General features: G+C 38.2%; 1 protein-coding gene across 2 annotated transcripts in view; it reads right to left on the reverse strand.

Moving 5' to 3' along the window:
• The window catches only part of LOC307160130 (breast cancer anti-estrogen resistance protein 1-like), an 86,513-nt gene that overhangs the window by 54,206 nt on the left and 9,826 nt on the right, over nt 1-22,481 (reverse strand). The window contains exons 2-3 of one of the 2 annotated variants that reach the window (XM_079873997.1): nt 4,222-4,266; nt 2,599-2,679 (exon numbers count right to left, since the gene is read on the reverse strand). The exons of the other annotated variant lie outside the window; for it this stretch is intronic. Of the exons in view, the coding sequence (XP_079730123.1) occupies nt 2,599-2,679; nt 4,222-4,266 (126 nt within the window). The remainder of the gene's footprint in view (nt 1-2,598; nt 2,680-4,221; nt 4,267-22,481) is intronic. 2 annotated transcript variants of the gene reach the window in all.

Genomic DNA, 22,481 nt, shown 5'->3' on the forward strand with positions numbered 1-22,481 from the left:
ATTTTAACATTGAGCTCATTTTATTGTACATTTGGAGTGCTGTCAATACAGAGAACAACTACAAAAATCGGTGTTGCCTACACCGAGTTATTCTATTTTTAAAATTTGCACCCTGTTGACTTCAATGGGGCAAGTACTAAACCTGCTTTTAGCCTCTTAACATCCTTGATGTGTCATTACAAGTGCACTGAAAATGTGAGTGATTCCTTCTGAGTGAACACGAGTGGATCTGACTGCAGTAGATGTAAAAGATATGTATAAAAATGATGTTATTTAAGCCAGCACCTGTTTACATCCTGTTTTTCGGTTGAAGTCCAAAGTAGTCGATTGCCGAGTTCACGCGTGTGATCATAGGTAACTAAACCTATGCGCGTGAACTCGGCAATCGACTACTTTGGACTTCAACCGAAAAACAGGATGTAAACAGGTATTTGCGCTAAATAATAAATAATAAATAACATCATTTTTATACATATCTTTCACATCTACTGCAGTCAGATCCACTCGTGTTCACTCAGAAGGAATCACTCACATTTTCTGTGCACTTGTAATGACACATCAAGGATGTTAAGAGCCTAAAAGCAGGTTTAGTACTTGCCCCATTGAAGTCAACAGGGTGCAAATTTTAAAAATAGAATAACTCGGTGTAGGCAACACCGATTTTTGTCGTTGTTCTCTGTATTGACAGCACTCCAAATGTACAATAAAATGAGCTCAATGTTAAAATTGACCGGAGTTCTCCTTTAACCCAATAAAATGTTTAGCTCATCTTGCTTTTTTATTTTTTTATTTTAGAAGTTTGTGTGCATCTCATTTGCTATAATTAAATTGTGTAAGCCTATATAATATACATAGGCATGAATCATGATATCGACCATCAGCTCTCTAATTATTGGTATCATATCTATTGAAAACCTGTATTGGTCATTTATCTGACAGGACAAAGCTACTCACCGAAATGGGCAATTCCCCTGGAACATCCTGTGATTAAGTGCTTTGAACTTCAAGGGAACAATGGTAGCTCACGGAACACCCCTATGGCAGAGTTTGGTCCTCCAACCTCCTTGTTATCAACCCTGAGCTTTAACCGGCACACCACCCAATAACTTACACAAAGTAGACACTGATGAGGCTCCAGCGAGAACAGAGCCATGCATGAGCGCATTTAAAGATCACGCCTGGATCTCAATTCTCAGAACATGAATCAGTGTGTCAGTGTCTTTAAAACAGAGATTATGAAAGTGTTTCATGCTTCAAACACCATTAGACAGCAGCATCATGTAATACATGGACAGTTATGTCAGTCCCGCTGCAGTGCAGTGGTGCTTATAGAGTTCAGGTGGGTCAGATGAAATTATTAACTCCACTGACCCACAGATAAACATCACATTGATCTGTGTGAGAGACTGGAGAGCAAGGTTCTCGGTCTCCACCACAGCATATAATCTAACACACCTCATTTAACCCACAGGAGGAGAGGGCAAACGTTCACGGAGACGGACAGATTTTTTTGAGACACCGTGATGTCTGGGTCTCAAGGGTTACAGAATTGTCGGTGGGTTAGGGCAGTGCCAGGGGGCACATCCATTACCCCAGCTGAAGTACAGTGCAGTGTGGGGTCGCTGACCCCTGTGCACGCTGGTGAAATACAACACCCATTTATCAAGGGGTCTGGAATGTGACTGAGAAATTAGAGGGGGGCAGTGGGTGACGGGGCAAAGCCAAATATCACCCAAATACTAGGCATTTTACAACAGTGCAAGCAATTTTGCATGAGAGAAAGAGAACTGTTGGATAACAGGGTGCGCTGTTGTTCTCTCATGACGACACTGAGCAGAGGGGTCAGAGGTCACAACGTGCTCTTGTGTGTTTGAGCTGGCTCAGTGTCGACGTATTAGGCACATGCATTCTAAAGCAGCATTTACCCCAACAGACCCAGCAGTAAAAAGTTGTCATTTCTGGTTTATGTTCACAAAAATAAAAAGCTTTCCCAGTACTCCCAGGGTACACAAACCTCTGGTTGTAAATCACTCAAAAATGTGTGTGGGTATGTCGAAGTGTAGATATAATGGCCTTTAATGAGCAGATCAGTGTCTGTGTTGCTCTGCAAAGCTCTGTGTGCCATTGACGCCTCTTATAGAGATCATTTCAGAGACCCATCACTTCCTGATTTGGCTCCTATTCTAATACTGCCTGTAGCGCTGGAAATAAAGGCCTGACCAGCAGCTAATAACTCATTACAGACCCACTGAGCTAGTGGTTAGATAAATGGAGAGGGGAAACAAACATGTCATTCAGCTTTGTGCCAAAGCATGCATACACATAAACACACGCTCTGCTCTCTAATTTAGTACAGTTATGCCTCCGTTTGACCTTGAGAGCGCCTGGGCTTCAGTCTAAAAATAGAAGAGGCCAAATAAACATATTTCATACAGCTTTCACGCCCTGTTTAGACATGAGATCAGGCTGAGAAGAGCAGCGATCATGCAGGCACAATTGCTGATTGTGTTGTTCATGAGAGTTATGTGCGACGTGCCAATACTGTGCATTCACCGGTCAGCAGGAGGCGCCACTGCTGCCTTGAGTTTCACTCCTTACCAGCGGCTCTGCAGGAAGTAGGTGATGCTCTAGATGAGTTCCAGATCCTGCAGATGAGGGCTTCAGCGTTCTAGATCCTATCTATCAAAGAGCAGTGAAACAGAGATAAATGATCGCACTGATCTGGAGGAACAACGACACTATAATGGGCTAGTGAACTTACTTTGACATGGAGATTTGTTTTTGTTTTTTTGTACACACAAGTCATTTGCAGATACACACACACACAGACACGCAAATTAATAATTCTTCATATTCATGCATCTCATTCCAAACCTTGTTTAAAGCAATAAAAAAAAGATTTGAAAATCTGGAAATAAAAACTTGCGTACTTAATGTCTTATGAGGGTATGAACTACAGCCCTATGAAGCATGTGAATTAGCCTATAGTAGCATCAAAATATTAAATTATTGATTTGTAGTCGTTTATAATATTCAAGTGCAAAAATACACAAAATGACTGAATAAAAAACATTATATATATACTACAGTTCAAAAGTTTGGTTAAGACAGTAATATTGTGAAATATTACTACCATTTAAAATAGTTGTTTTCTGTTTTAATATATTTTAAAAATATATATATTTATTCCTAAGATGGCAAAGCTAATATTAGCCATTACTCCAGTCTTCAGTGTCACATGATCCTTCAGAAATCATTCTAATGTGCTGATTTGGAAACATTCCTTTTATTATCAATGTTGAAAACAGCTGTGCAGCTTAATATTTTTGTGGCAACTTTGATGATGCACGTTTTCCGGAATTATTCGATGAATAAAGAGTTCAAAAGAACAGTATTCATTTACTAAATAAATCTTTCAAAACTTTATTAATATATTTTGATCAATTTAATGCAATTTCTTACTGACCCCAAACTTTTGAATGGCAGCATACAAATATATACGTTTATAAGAGTATAGGGAAATTTACTAATATTCACACTCTATTCTCAGATCATGTTCTCTGATGAATTAAATCATAAGGTATCATAAACCACACATCTTTACGACGTATGTAGTTGTTACTGAATTTTGATCAGTGTTAAAGGTTTTCATATACAGTATATTTACAGTATAATCAAGTCACATAATTATGTTTTATGATTGATTATTTCTGTCACTTGTGGGTACTCATGCCCATCCTTAATGCACACGCAAATGCAAATGCATGCATACAGTATACACTATTAGCTGCCGACAGTGCAAGAGCACATCAAGACTTCATGGAGAATGAAGATCTGTTTAAGCAGTGAAGAATGCCCTGCTGATGGGCTTCTAATTCCCGTTTCATTTAGAGAGGGAGTATTCTTTCAGCCAGGGCCTCGATTAGAGGGGTAACGGCCCGTAAACAGAGAGAGAATGAAAACCAGAGAGAGAAAGGGATGGGAAATTAAGAGAAATCAGCTGGAAAGAAGACCGTTCAGAAAGAGGAGAAGGATCACAAGATGTCACTGGTGGTTAATTGAAAAGTATCTGTATTCATCAATATAAAAACAGCACCGTCATGCACCACTCTCTGAGAGACTTCACTGCAAACAAAAGCAAACAGATCCACAGCAGCCAGGTGCAACCAGCAGCTGTTAGATCCATCTCTCTCACTATCCCAAACTCCATGCTGCACCTACCTCGGCTGAAGCCCCCTGCAGACAGTCAAACATTTTACAGAACACCTGGAAGGGGAGGGGAGGAGATGAGATGTCCGCTCAGACAAACAACACATCAACCTTAATATGACAGCTAGCAACACAGCACAACAGACTTCATCACAGGCTCAAGATAACCATGTAGTTTGGAGGTGTATCTCACACATACAAAATATTAAGGTATGAGAGGCTATGCTATAATGCGCTCACATTTTATTTACAAGGTAGTACGGCCTCAAGTGCCATAGTACTTTTATACACTTAATAAATAATACAAATAATGCCTTGTGCACATGTCTGAAAACGTGGAAAAACCTGATCATTTCGAATCTCGTGTAAATGTGTCATCCTATTTTTTTAATTGATCTCATAACTTGATCTTCCAGTAAAATGACTTACTTCTCTCTGGTGAAATATGCCGGACCCAATCATTTAGTCCGCCCCTCCACATTCGACCTCAAGCTTGCATTCAGATCTGCCTCCATTTTTGAGAGCAGCATCTACATCTCAAAACCCAATAAACAACCGATGGATAGAACCAAGTCCCCGCTCTATATTTTTCCTTTCCCAATAATCTGTTATACTCGGATGTACATGGCAATCTGGAAGAAAATAGTTTTTGCAACTGCCACTTCATTGCGACTATTGACATTTACATTTCTAAATTAACCTTTCTTTTTATTCGCATTTTTATCCTTTCTATCAACTGTCAAAATCTTTACACAGGATTGTTGGTTATCACAGACAGCGAAGGATACATCAATGCTGCATTGACTGCAGGAACTGAAGTTACACAAACATCAGATTTGGACATGCCAGCTATTGGAAACTATATTGTGTACTCTCGTGCAACTGAAACACTGCATCCAGGACTGAAAGTTTACAGAATTGTGGTTATGCATGGCTAGTTCTACTAAACTCTAATACTACTAAACTAGGAGAACGTATGTGTGGCATGTGATGCTGTAAATCTGACTCAATCTGCTGTGGAGTAATAATAAGGATGCTCTCGTAAAACGGCATTCATATGCAAATATATTCGGCGCGTGTCTATGTACGCGTGCAAGCGTGCGCTCAGAGGCTTCCCTGCCGCCGTGGCTCATTCCTGACCTGTTGAATCCTGTTCTGGCCCACTGGAGACACGCTTTGCTCAATCTAATAATTACTGTGTTTCTATGACAAAACACTCCACATTCCACTTTTTTTCTCTCTGCTGATGTTATCGTACTTGGGAAATACAAGTTTGCATGAAACATACACCCTATAGCAATAGGGTAGTAGTCATAGATGTACTGTAAGTGCTGCTCAGGGTGGTTCCTGTGCTTTCCATGTTTTCATGCCTGCATTGAGTACTCGTCTCTGATTGGGGTCGCCGTGGAAACAGGGCAATAGTCCAATGTGGCTCCTGTCCGCACAGGTAAAACACGCGATGTGGCTTTGATGAATCAACCTGTTGTTTACACAGCTGCACATTCTTTCTCTCACTCTTTCCTCGATAACTCGAAACAATGTAATCACACAGATCGTGTTCATTTTAAAAGTTTGCCAAATGACAACATTAGGAGGACAGGCACTTTCAGCTGCCAGAAATTGTCTAGATACGTCGTCATTTTTTTTTTTTTTTCAGTGAAATAGAGAAAACAGGCTAAAACACTGACAAGATATCAATGCTGTTAATGCCAAAACTAAGGCCCTGTTTACACCTTTTGGTCAACCGGATCTCAAGTAGATGAGGGAGACACATTCCCGTTTACACCTGGTGTTTTAATCCATCTCTTTTATCCACTTTCAACCACTTCTGCCCTGATTTCTTTGAGGGGAGGTTCTATGGGTGTGTAAATGTATGAATGGGGGGGGGGGGGGGGGTTCAGATCTTTCGAACTAATGGACTAAATAAGCTCACGCAATTTACATATGCACACGACCGGAGACGACGGAAAGAGTTCCGGAGTGATTTCACTGTTTTATATGATTTGGTTGTAACCACATACATGAATAATAATAAAATGATGTGTGGAAAAGAAACTGACGGCAGTCTTAGTGAGTTTGTTAATTATATGATGCAGTGACCAGTTTAGCACTGCTGCAGTTCCTATTACAGTTTCCCCTGCATGTTGATTATTAGGGACAAGAAAATGTATTAATTGTCAAATTCAAATGATGTTTTAGTAATTTTTGACAGTATGAGTTAGTTTAATTTGTTGATAGATCGATCTTTAATCTAGTTAAAGATTTAATGCACCGAGCACTGCTGTGGTTAATATAATAACACTCTCCAACAGCATAATGTTACTTTTAATTATTTTAATATATCACTTGTGATTGTATTTTCTATAGATATGGCCAGACGTGCAGTCTACCAATAACATTAGAGTACTGGGAACACCCACAAACAACATCACAGTACAGTGACTAGCGACATACAGTGACAAAGTCCACGAAAGTGGACAAGCTCAAAACATTTTAGACCCCATTTACACCTGTATTTAGTGTAGTCCACTTGTGATCCGATTGACCCAAATGCATCTTAAAAACCAGGTGTAAACAGGGCCTAACTTAAAATATTATGTAAAATAATATAACAAATGTATTGAAATATATAAAAACATATACTGAATAATGTAAAAAATATATATAAAACATGTAAAAAATTTAATAATAAAATTAAATATAGTTATTCCAAATGACGGCTATTTCAGTAAAAGTTCAAATATTACTGTAAAGTATGATGTGGCGAGCAGGATGAAGCCAAGGTTTTGTTTATATGTGGTGGCAGTCGTCCACGAGGGGCTGCCGCTGCCGCCTTTACTTTCGCTTTGTTGTTGGTTTATTTTATGATTATTAAAAAGTTGAATGTTCGCCGGTTCCAGCCTCCTTCTTCCCATAACAACTAACCTCGTTACATATGATAAAAATATGTTTTAAAACCTATAAGATTTATTTATAAAAAAAGACTCCATTTTAAAGGTATACAAGACTAACACAAACAGCTTCCATTTTGAGCTTTATCCTGAGGGTTAAGAGCATAAAGGTCCAGATGATGGCCACTATATGAAAGGACTGGTGCACTTACTGCATCCACAACATTTTACAGCTCCTTCCCCCTTCACTGCCAGAGGCCTACAAGCTCAAGAGTCCAACATATCCAACATCAAACACACACATCTATCACACAAACACCACGCTGAGCCTGTACAGCTGATGATGTCATCAGCCTTAGGCCACGCTTACGCATCATCAGCGCATGTCAGGCTCCATCCAACAACGAGAGAGCGCACGTCACCAGAGACCATGGGAGGGAAATGACAAAACAGGATAGAGGAAAGGATAAAAAGGTTGGGACACGATAGACAGATTATGGCTTAAGGACAAATTAGAGTGATGTTTTACAATCTGTCGTACGATATGTATAATCTAAATAGCTGCAGAATTACTGTGTCCCATTTCTGATAAATGCAAGTAAGATCACATAGGACTGTCTTTGACTGAGGAAGGCTGAAATACACCGATATTAAAAGCAACATAATATGAAATTCCAGTCAACTAGTCATTTAGTGTAACAGAATGCCACTTGAATGTTAGACTTGTAACAGGGCTGGAAATTTACAATCAAATTATTTAATAGCAAATTAATTTTTATTTTTATTTTTAGTAAGGCATTTTGCAATTTCATTCACCCATGATGTACAAATACAATTTAGGATGAATGGCATTTGAATGATGGAGTTTGGTATGGAGGAAAATATTCAGAATTTATTATTATTATGCATTTTTAAGTTTTATTATAAATAACATACAATATAAAATTAAATAAAACGTTAGGAAATCGATTTTTTTCTATTATCTGTATATACACACTACAGGTCCAAAGTTTGGGGTCAGTAAGATTTTTTTTTTAAAGAAATTATTATTTTTATTCAGCAAAGATGCATTAAACTGATCAAAAGTGACTTAATATAAATTGTAATAATATTTGACATAATAAAGATACGTCTTTCAAAAACTTACCGACCCCAACGATAATGTATGTTACATATGAAAACTACATTCAATTGTAGCAAACACACATAATGTAAATGTACAGTTGTGCGGGCCCGTACACACCTAAAAAGACATCAAGTATGTCATGTAAATCTAGTCTATATTCCCTATCAGCTTGACTAGTCGTTCGGATAATCCAATGGCTAGATGATTTTGAAAACGTAGTTTTGTACATCCCTACATTTTTCACCTACAAAATGTACTAATTGCCATTCCGTTTCTTTATACATCATCTGTCGAGTCTTTGACCATGGAATGCTTCAACTTTGGAATTTTATGATTCAATATCCCACATCTAAAATTTGAATGAAACATATCAATACTATAACTAACTACTCAATCTATTCAATCTATTCACCATTCAATCTGCAAAATTCCTGCACACACAACCCACACTGACACTGGCCTAAGGGTCAGACTGTGTTTCCGTGGTTACCAGCCCCAAAGGACAGCACAAGAGGAGAGGAGAGTAGCAGCGAAGGGAGAGGAGACTCCAGTTCTTCTGATAAGAGACTCGGAGCAGCGAGTTCCACATTCTCCTACCACCATCCATCAGCTCAGGTCACACAACACTGATCCTGTATGTGTCCTCACCTCTGACCCCGCTCATCACTCACGCTAACACAACGTTTATCTGTGCCACACACGGCTCTCCTGAAACACATTCACCCTGATGCCTCATACCAAAGCTTTTCATTTTCAGAGGATAATGCTTTAAACTACTTTATCAGGCTGCTGAACTGATGGAAGGGGCCCAGAGAGGAGCACTGTTCTTTGTGGGGAATAAATGGCTGATCATACTGCCAAAAACAGGTAGGTACACATGTCTACTCAACAGCAGGCTATACATTTCAGACCACTTCAATTAACATCCACAGGGAGAAGGAAGGGGAGGGGATTGAGAAGACGGATGAAGAGGATGAGGGATAGCAGACATAGATAAAGACCACTAATGATTCATAAGTGGGTGAACTGAGAGATAGTGTTACATGTTTTTACAATTTAAATAACTGTTTTCTATTATTCCTGGGATAGCAAAGCTGAATTTTCAGTCTTCAGTATCTCATGATCCTTCAGAAATCATTCTAATATGCAGATTTGATGCTCAAGGAACATTTCTTATTATTATCAATGCTGAAAACAGTTGTGCTGCTTAATATTCTTATGGAGGAAACCAAGATAATTTTTTGGGATTCTTTGATCAAGAAAGTTCAATAAAACATATATTTGATATTGAACTCTTTTGTAACATTATAAATGTCTTTACTGTCACTTTTGAAAAAAATATTCACAGAAGACACAGCATTTCATTTAAATGTTTTAGAAAAGAAAAAAAAGACAAACATTTACATAAGCTTTAAATACATTTTATTTAAACATTTTCTTTGTTTTCATTTGGAGAAAAAACTTTGTGGAAAAATTATTTCGATTAAAGGTGAAATATGTCAGAATTTTGTATCAAAATATCCAAAAACCACTTGCACAGTTACATATTTCTTTCAATTGTGTACTTACCCTATCCTAAATGTTTCCAAGAATTTGTAAATTCAGAGAAATTCACAATTTTAAAAAGTGCCCATCCCTGTTCACTTGTCGCCTGTCAATTACGTCATATCCGTGTTATCCCTGGTTTCCGTTAGAACTCCCATTGTAACCATGGCGACAGACGTGGACAACTGCGTAGTGCATAAAGTCTCGCGACACTCTGTTGTTGTTTCGTTCAAACATTATGGATCATTGCAAGCAGACTTTGGGACAAAAGGAGAACTAAAACGAGGATCAATATCGGCGTGGCGTTTTCGAGATGTGTTTCACTAACGTTAGACCAAAGTGAAACAGCGCTGAGTTACCTCACAAGTTTAACTCGTCAAATAAACTGACCTGTGTGAGTATTAATTCAGCAGTTGCGTGTAGTTCGGTAGAATTAAATATCCTCATTCCTTTATATCCGCTGGACTCCGCGGATATCTGTCTCTTATTAGCAATCGCGACCTGCTTCATACCTCAGTCATGTTAAAAAACATGAATGTTTTCACTCATCCATAAACATTATTAGATCCAACAGCAAGTCCCATCATTCCGCTTATCACTGCGTCATCAACCTACGCCTTTGTTATTGTAAGAGGTTAGCGACCCCTAGCGGCAAATTTTGTTTTACATATTGTAGCTTTAAAACAGGATCTTTGGTATTTATCATCACACATTTTAAATCTAACATTGGCAACACTCTTTGTTTGGTTCATGTGACTGATTAAAAAAAAAGAATTCCATTTCAGGGCAAATACAAAAATAATTAAATCAATAAAATTTGATTTTTTTTTATCACCCAGCCATGTGTGATAAAAAAAGCAGTGGGTTCCATACAGTAGTTGATGGGATTACTGCTGGATTATGAAACGCTGATGTCTTATCAATAAAACAGAGGTCAGAAATATGTGTGCTCTGGTCTGAGCATTGCACTTCCTGTCAGCCTGTGGCTGTGGAGCGTTGAGTTCTTCTGAGTGGATCTGGGGAATAGAGAATAGCGCCATGAGCCAGTGTGTCTGTGTGGTGTCAGATGTGTTGCCTTCACACAAATACACACTCTCACACACACACACACAGATTGAGAGAGATAGACAGAGAGAGAGAAAAGAGAGGGAGAGGGTATCTCCTCTGCAGAACATGGAGACTGACAGCTCAGACACTGTCCAGCTATTTGTTCCACTAACTCACAGTCAAGCTCTCCCAGCGGGTAAAAGCAGCTCAAATAACAACACATTCGACTATAAGGATCCAAACAAACTCACAAAAACACATGTAGACAGAGGAAATGACAAATGTAAAAATACACAGACATACATACATACCAATAGTAATCTCACATACACGTGTCTTCAATTATGGTTACACTGAGGGGTTGATTACAATTAAATTATTATTATTTACCTTCAATTGTTTTTGCTACTTTTCAAATGCCATTAATATAGAATTCAGAGAACTTGTTTGATGTAAAATTAGACTTGTAATGTGTGACAAAAAATAAAATAAAATTCAGGATGCATATACAAAGGTTTTATTTTTTTGGCCAAAAATATTATTTAATTGTGTGTATTGAGAATGAATAATGTGCAGGCAGTGAAATTAGCCATAGCAAGACAAAAGATTCTGTAATTGTATTCTAAAATCATAGGTCATTTCCAGCACAGTGCACCCAGACACAAACAGACATCCACACATGTATGTCCGTGATGCGTGCACACACACACCAAACACACACACACACACACACACACACACATCAGCTGGAATAAGCATCACTGTGCATGCTGGGAGCATTGAAAAAACGAGGAGAGAAGGAACAGTGTTTCCTCTGAGAGAAGACAAGCTTTTTATACCCTCTCGGAAGTGGAGTAGGCTAATTAGAAAAGCAGGCCTACTTAAATCATATTAATAACAGTCATACTACCAGTACCTCAATCAGAGAACAAGCAAGAATGTGTGAGATCCACATCCTAACCCTTCAGACACCCCAACACAGTATAATATACAGAGTCTGCAACTAATGCTTTAATCGAGGACGATCAGGAGATATTTGAGATAAACAGTGTTTGCTAAGAAAAGCATCGCCATTATTCATGCTCATGCTAACCCTCAGAATTAAACTTCAGGGCATAACTCATCCCACACCATTTTTGCTAGAGACATGGAGAGGTGTGCAATTATTTTTTCGAAGCAATCATACCTATGGTGCTTGTTAAGTGCACATTAAAGTTATAATTCACCCAACAATTAAAATGTTGTCATAATTTACTCACTCTCAAGTTGTTCCATACCTGTATGAATTTCTTTCTTCTGCTGAACACAGAATGTTGGTAACCTAACCAGACAGTTGATGGACCCCATTGACTTCCATAGTATTCTTTTATCTTTTTTTTTTCTGGAAGTCAGTGGGGCCCCATCCATCAACTGTTTGGTTACTCATATTCTTCAAAATAATATTGTTTTTTGTTCAGCACACATGCACACACATATGCAGACAAATGCTTTGGCAAAACAATGTACAATTTGTCACGCCAATAAAACTCATTTGAATTAAACTAGAGAGAGAGAGAGAGAGAGAGAGCGTGTGAGAGCGAGGGAAGGGGGAGCGGGTTATTCCTGAGGGTGTGAGACCAACGGCAATTTGAAGGTCACCTCCAGTCAGCTTAAAGAGAGACCAACTCTCCATCCATCACTTCAAATGGCTGTGGACACTTCACCGATGGACGAGAAAGAGAGGGATACACTCAAACAGAGGAATTCAAATCCTTCCCATGATCCCAAACACAAAACTCGACAAGCAGTTCATTCTCTTTGTGCCTAGTATTATGCCACCAACTGCTTGTATCCTTGTTTCAATCAGCTGTTGGTCGCAAAGCAAATAGTCGGACAAGGCTCCGCATGCTAGCAGCGGCTTATTGCGTGCAAATCCTTTTCTCATCCCACCAAACACTATCCCGATGTAATACCTGTAATATGTCAAATCCGTGGTTGCACAACTTCCGAGTCAGCAACTATGGAAACACAAACTGAGACTCAAGGGAAACGATTTCATTAGAATTCCACTCACCGATGAAAGTACCCCATCCAGACTCCTATCGGCCAATCATGTCACGCTCCGAGGCTGAACTCTACACTCCCCGAGAGCGAATAAAAGCATCAATTACACACAATGACATATCGCCTAATCTAGACTTAGTAGGACAGAATTTTTCCGTGTATTTTCATTTGTCCACACTTTTTTTTGCTTTTATTTGACATAATTAGACTTACAGATGGAGGTTAACACACAACATACACAAACACCAACTGTCCACTGCCACTTGTGCTGGTTGCCACTGAAAATCTTACATTCATTGATCTTGTTCATCCATTAGGTCTTGCAAACCTAAAGTCCCACTGTAGTCAATTATTGTATCCCTTCAAACTCATCTTTAATCACCAAAATGGCATATTTAAAAGTTTTTTTCACACACACACACACACACACATGGTTTGTCTTAAAGCATATTAAAAACTCATATAGCCAACATTAAAAACCTGATTTTCAGCATTTGGTTTTCTGTGATGTATTCAACATTGTTGCAAATTATTTTGATGTGTCACCACCAGGATAATGTCATCTTTGGCTTGCATAGATTATGTTATGATGAATTAGCAAAAACGGCTATTCTTCAGCAAGAATGTATTGAAAACTAAAAACCAATCGTATGTCCATGAATTGTTGGACTTTTGGTAAATAACTCAAACAGGTTTGAAGCGACATGAGGGTAATTAAATAATGACAGAACTCTTTAAGACTTAAGTTGATTAGTTGTTTAGGCAATTCGACAAATAGAATATGTTTTGGACATAGAATAAGTTTTGCACATCCCTAAAATGTGCACAAGCTTATTTACACAAGGTGGAAATGAAATATGTCTGTAAGTACATCATAATTTCCTGTTCTGTGCTCCCTTGACAGGCTTCATGTTCCTGTTTCATTCCACATATACATAAACACAGTCCCATTCATACTGTCCGAGCCCCTATACTGACACAGTCAAACTAGAGAAGAACACAAACTAGAGCCTGGACAACACACAGCATGATTTACAAGACAAGAACCAAGCGTAAACTCAGGAATTCACCGCCTACGGCAACATTTTCTTTGATAGTCTGCTTGTCCTGACCTGTTGGCTCGCTGCGAGTGTCAGTCCTCACTGTTCAGCACACGCTCATTGTGTATCAAGGCATTTTTAGCCAGGGCTGTTCTAGTTTTATAGTGCTCAATGCCTAAAACAAACTCAAACACATGAACACAAATGCTTTTACTGTATCTGCGAAAACCTGATTTCATGCAGAGCATAAACGCCCTCCTTTTAAATGTCACAGCAGAGAAATATTAGAGATGCATGATCTATTGGTTCCATACTGGTTATCGATATCAGTCAGTATTAAAAATTTTTGGTGCATACTAATTTAATCTGTATATATAAACTGTAAACAGACCATAAATAATGTAAACCAATGAAGCTGTGAACGTTTCTGTAGAGAACGAATGTGCATGTGCTTTTGCTCCGGTGTGAGTGGTACACCCCACAGCAGGCCACTCATCCACTGAAAAACAATTTGATTTTGCTGGAGTGATGGACAGATGAGGACACACAAGTGGACAAGAGAAAAAAAGGAGAGGCCGGTTTGACCTCTACAGTACACATATACAGTGCAAGTGTGCAACAATTAGTAAAAAATTAATAAATAAATAAAAAACATTTTCTGTTAAATGAAATACAGGTGAAGAAATAAAATCGAAATATTTTATTACAAATGTAACATTTTAAAAACTTAAAATGAAAATTTTACATTTAGCCTTGGCAACTAACTGAAATAAAATAAGTTTAAACTGAAGTACTAAAATTACTAAACCTGAAGAAAAAAAGGAAAATAGAAATATTTAAACAAAACATAAACTAATAAAAATGAAAAACGAGCAATGCAAAAATAACTAAAACAAACTCAAATTAAAATAAAAACTAAATATATATAAATATATAAAGCTCATTATACATACTAAAATAGTATAAATAATACTATAATAAGACTCATGTGACCCCAAAATGTATTTAGACATGAAAAAAAAAATCTGAATGTTACTGTTACAAATGATGCAAACAAATTATGCTAATCATCTTTAATTCTAATGTCTAAAGACATTCATACAATTTAAGTGTGGCATAACAATTTTTGAGGCCATTGTGTATGTGAGCAGACACATAGAGTTCAGGTATTTTTCCAAATTTAATCTCAAATCTATATGCAGACATGCTCCACTGACAGCAAAGTGCAGGAGAGACCCCCTCCACCCCCCTTCCCCCCCCAAGTCCACTCATGGAGAAATAATGTCTGGATGGTCTGACCAGCATCAGATGAAACCCAATCAAAGCTCTTTCACACATGCAGCTTTCTCCGTCTTATTGCCGTCAAGGCAGGATGGAAGAAAGAACTGTTCAAACTATATCTGGCCACATGGAAATGTCACCGTTCAAATGGTTTCTTCCATTTGATGCATCTGTATGTATTAATGCAGACAGTTTTTGAGTCTTGAAAGTGGGCGGAGCATGGAAAACATGTCACGGCACATGAGACAACGTCACACCAAAATGACCTACATTTGGATAATGGATTTAGATGGTTAAGTGAGGACATTGTGAGTTGTGCACGCACAAACACAAGCACGCAACTTCCCCATCTGTAGGAACTCCTACTCCTTTCTCTATTAGGCAGGATCTAGTGGATTACTGGGGGCAACAGCACAACATCCAACGTCTGAGAATGATGGGTATTCAAGACTGAAAGGAGCTGGAGAATGGAGTGAACCAACACTCACAAAGAACAGTCTTTGATCATATCTTTGAAAATAAAAAAACAGCTCTGATTTGTGAGCACAGAACACTGATTCATTTCATGCTAAGTGAATATGCATACTTGCAAACCAAAAATATTGACAAGAGTCTGATTACTAAAACAGGCATCATGCATCACATAAAGCAGTTATATATCCGATATAATGGTGTTGGGTAACTGAGTAACAAAGGAATATTCAGGATTAAAGCATCATCCCATGATCACCAGAGAAAATTATTTTGACTAAATTACAAGGGATATATATGGACCAAGTATTTTATAATGTTTTAAACTTAAATTACTCTGTAAAAAAAATTGTAAATGTTAAATTGTCTAAATTGTTTTAAGGTGGTTTTAAGCTGGAACTACTTTTCTAGGCACATAAACCCAGTTCTGGTTCTGCATCTGACAGTGATGCACCAAAACTTCAGCAAACGAAAACATTCGTCTGAAATGGCAAAACCGTTGTGACGTTTAATCAGTGCTTAACAGTCATTAGGCTGATCAGTAACACATTATACTTGACAAGAAAGTAGAAAGACTAAACTAGTATTTTCTTGTAAAAAGTACTCTAATAAAACTTCCTAGTTTCTGTAAACAGTACTTTGCGGACAGTTATGGCACATGATCTAATATGCAAAACTATCCAGGTTTACAGGCTTTACACTGACATAAGTTTAATGATTGTATAAAATTGACAAGGTTAGTAAATCATTCTAGTTGGATTCAAGGTTAGTAAGTGATTTATTTTTGACTGACTGAAGTTTCTTTCGAGCCAAAAAAGTATATATATATATATATATATATATATATATATATATATATATATATACTAATACAATATACATAGAAAAAATAGAACAGATATCTACCATACAGTATATATATATATACACACGTACATATATATATATATATACACATATATGTATGTATAGCCTACACATTACAATTATGATACCCATATCCACACACATTATTTACACATATAGTACCTGCTTGAATTTATGGCTATTCTTTCAAAACAGCACAATAACATTTATTCTATAGTACTCAAACATTGTATTATAGAATTTGTATTGCCACTGCATTACTGAAAACAAGATTATTGGTTGTTTGTACAAACTTTGCGATGAGTTAAAATAATTTCTTGTGGTAATCGACAGCTTGCCACATGTTGTTGATAACTTGTATTTAACCAGGAAAATCCCGTTAATACATTATGGTTGTATTATTCTTATCAAGTATTTTCAGACTTTGAATTAGGTACCACATTAGGCGGCCTCTTTTTCACTCTCTGCATTTGTTTATCTAGCTGTTCTGCAGTCAACATTGCCCACTCTTCTCCCTGTGTCCATTAGTGAGCATGTAATTAGCATTCCAGCAAAACTCCCTTAACGAGCCCTCATCGGAGCATACACACACTCGCATAACTAAATACCACATACAAGCACATAAACTGTATCTCAGATATACACACAAGTTTGGCAGCCAGTTAGGACAAAGGAATGGTCCATTTCCTAACCCATTACACAGAGTTAAGTGTAGGACCGCCGAGAGATGGTGAGATGATGATGATGGTCAGAAAACTCACATCATCATGTCTTGCTCTTAAGACTGCTGCAAGCAGCTCACACAGCCAATGATCCTCCTCTAGTCTGACCAGTACAAGAGTAAATCCGGACCAAGAACGCTCTGTAATCGTGCTGTGCCGAAAAGTGAAAATATAACCGGAACCTCTAGGAACTGTTCTTAGAACCATTCGTCCCGATGGTGGAAAAACTTTGGAAAGGTTTCCACAGTTCTTCCATGAATTTAGGCCGTCTCAATTGCTTTTGACCCTTCATATAATGACTGACTCGATAATGGTGAAATTAGATCTCTGTGTGGACCGTACCATCTGTTTTAGGACTCTTTGTTCATATAGAAACCTCACTCTATTATAATAATATTTGCAAAAGGAGTGTTTGGGCAGCCATAATGTATAGTTCAGTGGCACACTAAACCAAAACATACAAATAGGCTAACCATCGTAAAGCAAAATACGTTTACACAGTACTATATGTTCAAAAGTTTGGGTCATTAAGGATGTGTTCACACTTGTAGTTCGGTTCGCTTGGTTCATTTGGTCCGGAGCAAAAAAAAAAAAAAAACACGAACACTGGTTTAACACCGAACCTAAAGGCATAGGGATATGTTCACAACCTGATTGGTCAGCTTTTATGACGTATATTTTGTGACGGAACTTACCGAACATCTAAAACAATGCTGTGTGCTAGGCTAAATGCGCTCGTTGTTTGTGCGTAGCCTGCATATGATGGTATTTTGATCAGATGAGAATTCATGAAGAGTTTATCAAATGTGTAAAGGAGTCAAAACAGCGGCAGGAATCCCTCCGTCACACTCAAACGAAGATCTCAAACTCAATCACATTGCTATCTTAAGTATATTCACAGTAGATTCAAGTGATATGCCGAGTGTCATTTCCCCAAATCTATTCTGTATTATTATATCTCAAGGTAGGCCATCTTCCCAGTGTTTGTGTTTGTTCTGCACTGCTGTTTTCTGCTTTGTCCACAGATGAGCAATGAATGACCTCTGAGCAGTAATCCAGCGGAGGAAGATTTCCCTGTGGGCTCCGTCCTAGATAATCGAAGTTCTGCAAGACTGTCTAAGGTCTGTCTGATTCCCTCCTTGAGAACAGGAGCTAAAATCCTGATAGGGAGCCATAAGATGGGAGGAAGTTCTGTGAGCCAACCACAATGCTCAGATCCAAAGTGAAGCTCAGCTCATGATTGAAGTGGATAAATGAGAAAATGTGATCAATATTGATATCATGTGATAAATGATATCATATCAAACAGCAGATCAGAGCAAGACACATACTGTATGCACACAAGGGTGGGCTGTATGATCAAAATCATAAATCGCATAATTTTATATCACAGTAATTGAATATATCACAATATAGCTATTTCAACTGCATTGATATCTTGTCTCTGAATTTGCATATATTTACAATATAAAATAATACAACCATTTAATGTATATATACAAATTAGTATACATGTATAAAATATTATTCCCAAGATTCTTTTCTAGTTCAATCACAATGCGTTTTTTTTTCAAAGATCCACTTGGGATCTCGGTACAATCGAGACACTATCAAGAGTGATGACAGTTTTGTAGCACACAGACAGCGTTTTAGAGCTCTCGCCACATCCATCGGCAATAAATATTTACAACCCATTTATTTCATCACATACACACACATGACAGAGTGTAAAATGGCCAGCTCAGCGAGCTGGAAGAGGAAACACGGAGGAGACCAGAACAATACCTCTTCCCAGCTGGTGCCACCACCAGATCCATCAGTGTGTCAACGACAAACGGATGTATGTGTGTGTGTGTATGTGACAGCCATAGCACCTTCACTGACAAACACATCAGTCAGATGTAAAGCACATCCTAACACACACCATCAATCTGCCATCAAACAGACATTAGGACACACACCGGTCAGTCAGCAAACACAGTTCAAAGGCCGTATTCAGCTGGTGAGAGGAACTGCTCGATAAACAGACGAGAAAAAGACTGGTCAGATGCACAAAACCTCTGATCGAGAACTGTCCTAATCACAAGGTAGTGAAAGAGTAGCTAAATTAAGTACATTTTAAATAGTACTATCTAATGGAGACTTTCCATTCAGTCCCACTATGCTTTAATATATAGCCTATATAATACAGATACACACATTTTTTTCATGTAAGCTGTATGCAATTATTGTTATTATGATAAATAATGCAGTAAAAACAGCAATATTGTGAAATACTATTACAATTTAAAGGAACTGTTTTATATTGTAATATATTTAAAAATGTAATTAATTCCTGTGGTGGCAAAGCAGAATTTTCAGCATCATTACTCCAGTCTTCAGTGTCACACGATCCTTCAGAAATTATTCTAATATGCTGATTTGGTATTCAAGAAAACTTACTTAGTATTATGCTTAATATTTTTGTGGAAGCCATGATACATACCATTCAAAAGTTTGGTATAAGTATATACCTTTATTTAGAAAGGGCACATTAAATTAATCAAAAATGACAGGTGTATGAAAAACCCTGGCTCTGGTGTATTTAATGAAATCTAACTCATTAGTGCGTCAAGGTGAAGGTAATTAATGGTTAATTTGTTGGCTAATTATATTTAGTGTGAAGCCACAAGTTAAATCCATCATAAAAAGAGGCAGAGGGAGGATATACGCTGTGAAAGAATGAGGAATGCTCATTATATTTTCACTCGGTGCCTCTTTTCTTCCTGAGGATGAGCCTTTAAGACATCCCACCACGTGGAAAAAACACTGCTCTACGGGGCATCACTTGTGAGCGTAGTGGGCTGCTGTCTCTAACCAATTCCAGAGCAATATCTTCTGAAGTGTGATCATATAGGTACAAATAATATCAGAATAGCCTGTGTCCTTATCCAGCATCGCTGAAACCAAATGCTGAAGTGGGATGATCTTGTGTTTTGAAGCTTTATGGTAGTATAGGGGAATAAGCCAGGAGGTACATATATATACTGTAGCCATCTAAGGAAAAGGCCTTTCATAACTAACTTTATAAAAGCTGGACTCAGGTAACTCTTTCTTTGCAATAAAAGTTTTAGCATGTCAAGAATGTCAAGTTAAAAATAGTTCAACCATTTCAAGATCCCTGCATTTACTCTTCGAGCTGTTTTTGAATGCAAGAATGCAAGCTGTGTGTTCAGCCTCTAACTCTTCTATTCTTTCTGTCTATCTGTTTATCTCTGGACATCTACCAAAGCAAGCCTCTTTTTTTCTACACTCTGACAAGGCTTTCAAAAAATGCCCGCAGCCCAATTACTGTAAACATCTTTCTCGGAGTAAATATTTTCTAGATTATCCTCTTTCAACGTGTTGCCTGCTTGTACTAATGCTGCGAATCTCACATTATCCTTTCCTATGACAGCAGCGCAATTCATGTTATCTCTGGAAAGATACTATCACAGTAAGTAATAAGATGCTTTGTACCAATCAAATACTAAAAATAATTTAAAAAAGAAGAGAAAAAAAAAACAGTAGACCAAAACTGGGTTTGTGCCTTGGGAAGCCGATATGTGAGACGTGAGACTGTTCTGAGACACAACAGCTATCCTGAGCGCTGGGGTGAAGCCTGTGGCATTAGGGGCTCTTCTGGACGATGAAATGATCGAGTGCCGAGGTGCCTGTGTATATTAGCAGCACAGTGGCTGTTGACATGACAGCAGTCTAGCCCAGACTCACTTTGGCTTCTGGGAGTTTCCAGGCACAGAGCTCCTGGACACAGTCTGGAAAAGAAAATTATTGGAGGAGAGAGCGAAAGTGAGAAAGAGAGGAAAGGAAGCCTGCATTCCAGTGTGGTGGTCCAAAAGTCTGTAAAATAGCTTTCCAACAAAATTCAGGCCCAGAACCTACACACAACATTGCGCTAACATTTCATAAACGTTCAATTGATACTGTTTTGCAGTATGCTTCAGAGGAAATGTCAAAGAAATTATGCACAATAATAAACAGCAACTGATTTATCAAAGGTTGCTTATCCACTCAAAAGAGTATGAAAAAGTATACTGGAAAAACGTTGGGAATCTTGGAACACCCATCTTACACCTGGTACAATCATCATATCAACAAAGCTTTGAATCTCTTTCTTGCTCATACAAATATTGCTCGACTCCTCTTCTCCATAATCCCTCCGTTTCGCTTCATGTTTCTCCTACCCGTTCTCTATTAATGTTTCTCATCTCATCCTCTTTCTATGTTTCTCATCTCATCCTCTATCTTTTACTCTCCATTTCTATGTAATCCATTCTTTTCCTCTTCATCTTCCTCAAACCCATCGCCCTCTTTTTTTTCTCATAAGCTGGGAAACGGTCTGTGAATGAGCAGTAAATTGCTTGCCCTCCCAGTTCAAACCTAATTCACATGGCAGTTGAACAGATTACCTGCCCAGCCAACAGGGCAAAGGGGCACAGGACAAGAGCGTAAGCTTTCCTCGGACTCTGAACGCTGTAGATTGGTTCATCTGTCCATCAACAGTCTTCTTAATGCATATCAGTCTGACCAACCCAAGTTCAAAAAGATTTTGTGCTTAAATTGTGACCAACAGACAATACGTTTTCCAGACTTTCAGGTCCGATCCAGAGCAGACCTCCAGGAACACTAGGAGTCCCTCAGCCATCTAGCTAAATTCAGACACCAGGATAAATGCAGGCAGGGGGGCCAGATGGCAAACCTTTCATGTCATGAGGAACATTTTTTTTGTGTGTTCTGCAATCAGCCACAGCCACATTGGTTAACTTCATTTGTTGCCAAGTGTAGCAATGATCCATGAGCCACAGGGAAGAACAAGGGGCCTCCACCTGCTACGTAAATGATAGACCTTGATTAACGCTGCCTCTACCTGAAACACATAATTTTCCTGCTTCAGTGGTAGCAAGATCTACTGGCTACCTGTACTGACGCACATCTAGTCAACAGATCATGAACATGCTACTTATCACCTCAGAGACTAATTCAATTGGCTCAGTGCAATACAATTGCAGACCTAAGAGACCATAATTTGAAAAATGTCCACTACACCAAACACCTCCCTCTAAGATACTTGGGGCCAGATTTACTAACAGCCTGCGCCAGCGCAAACCATTTTTTGACGACTGTCAGAATTTACTAAAGACAAGCAGTGAAAAATTAGCGATGAAAAGGCATGGACAGTTATTTTTGCGGCTGACCTTAT

Source organism: Squalius cephalus (genome assembly GCF_949319135.1).
Source record: "Squalius cephalus genome assembly, chromosome: 6".
NCBI classification, from domain to species: Eukaryota; Metazoa; Chordata; class Actinopteri; order Cypriniformes; family Leuciscidae; genus Squalius; species Squalius cephalus.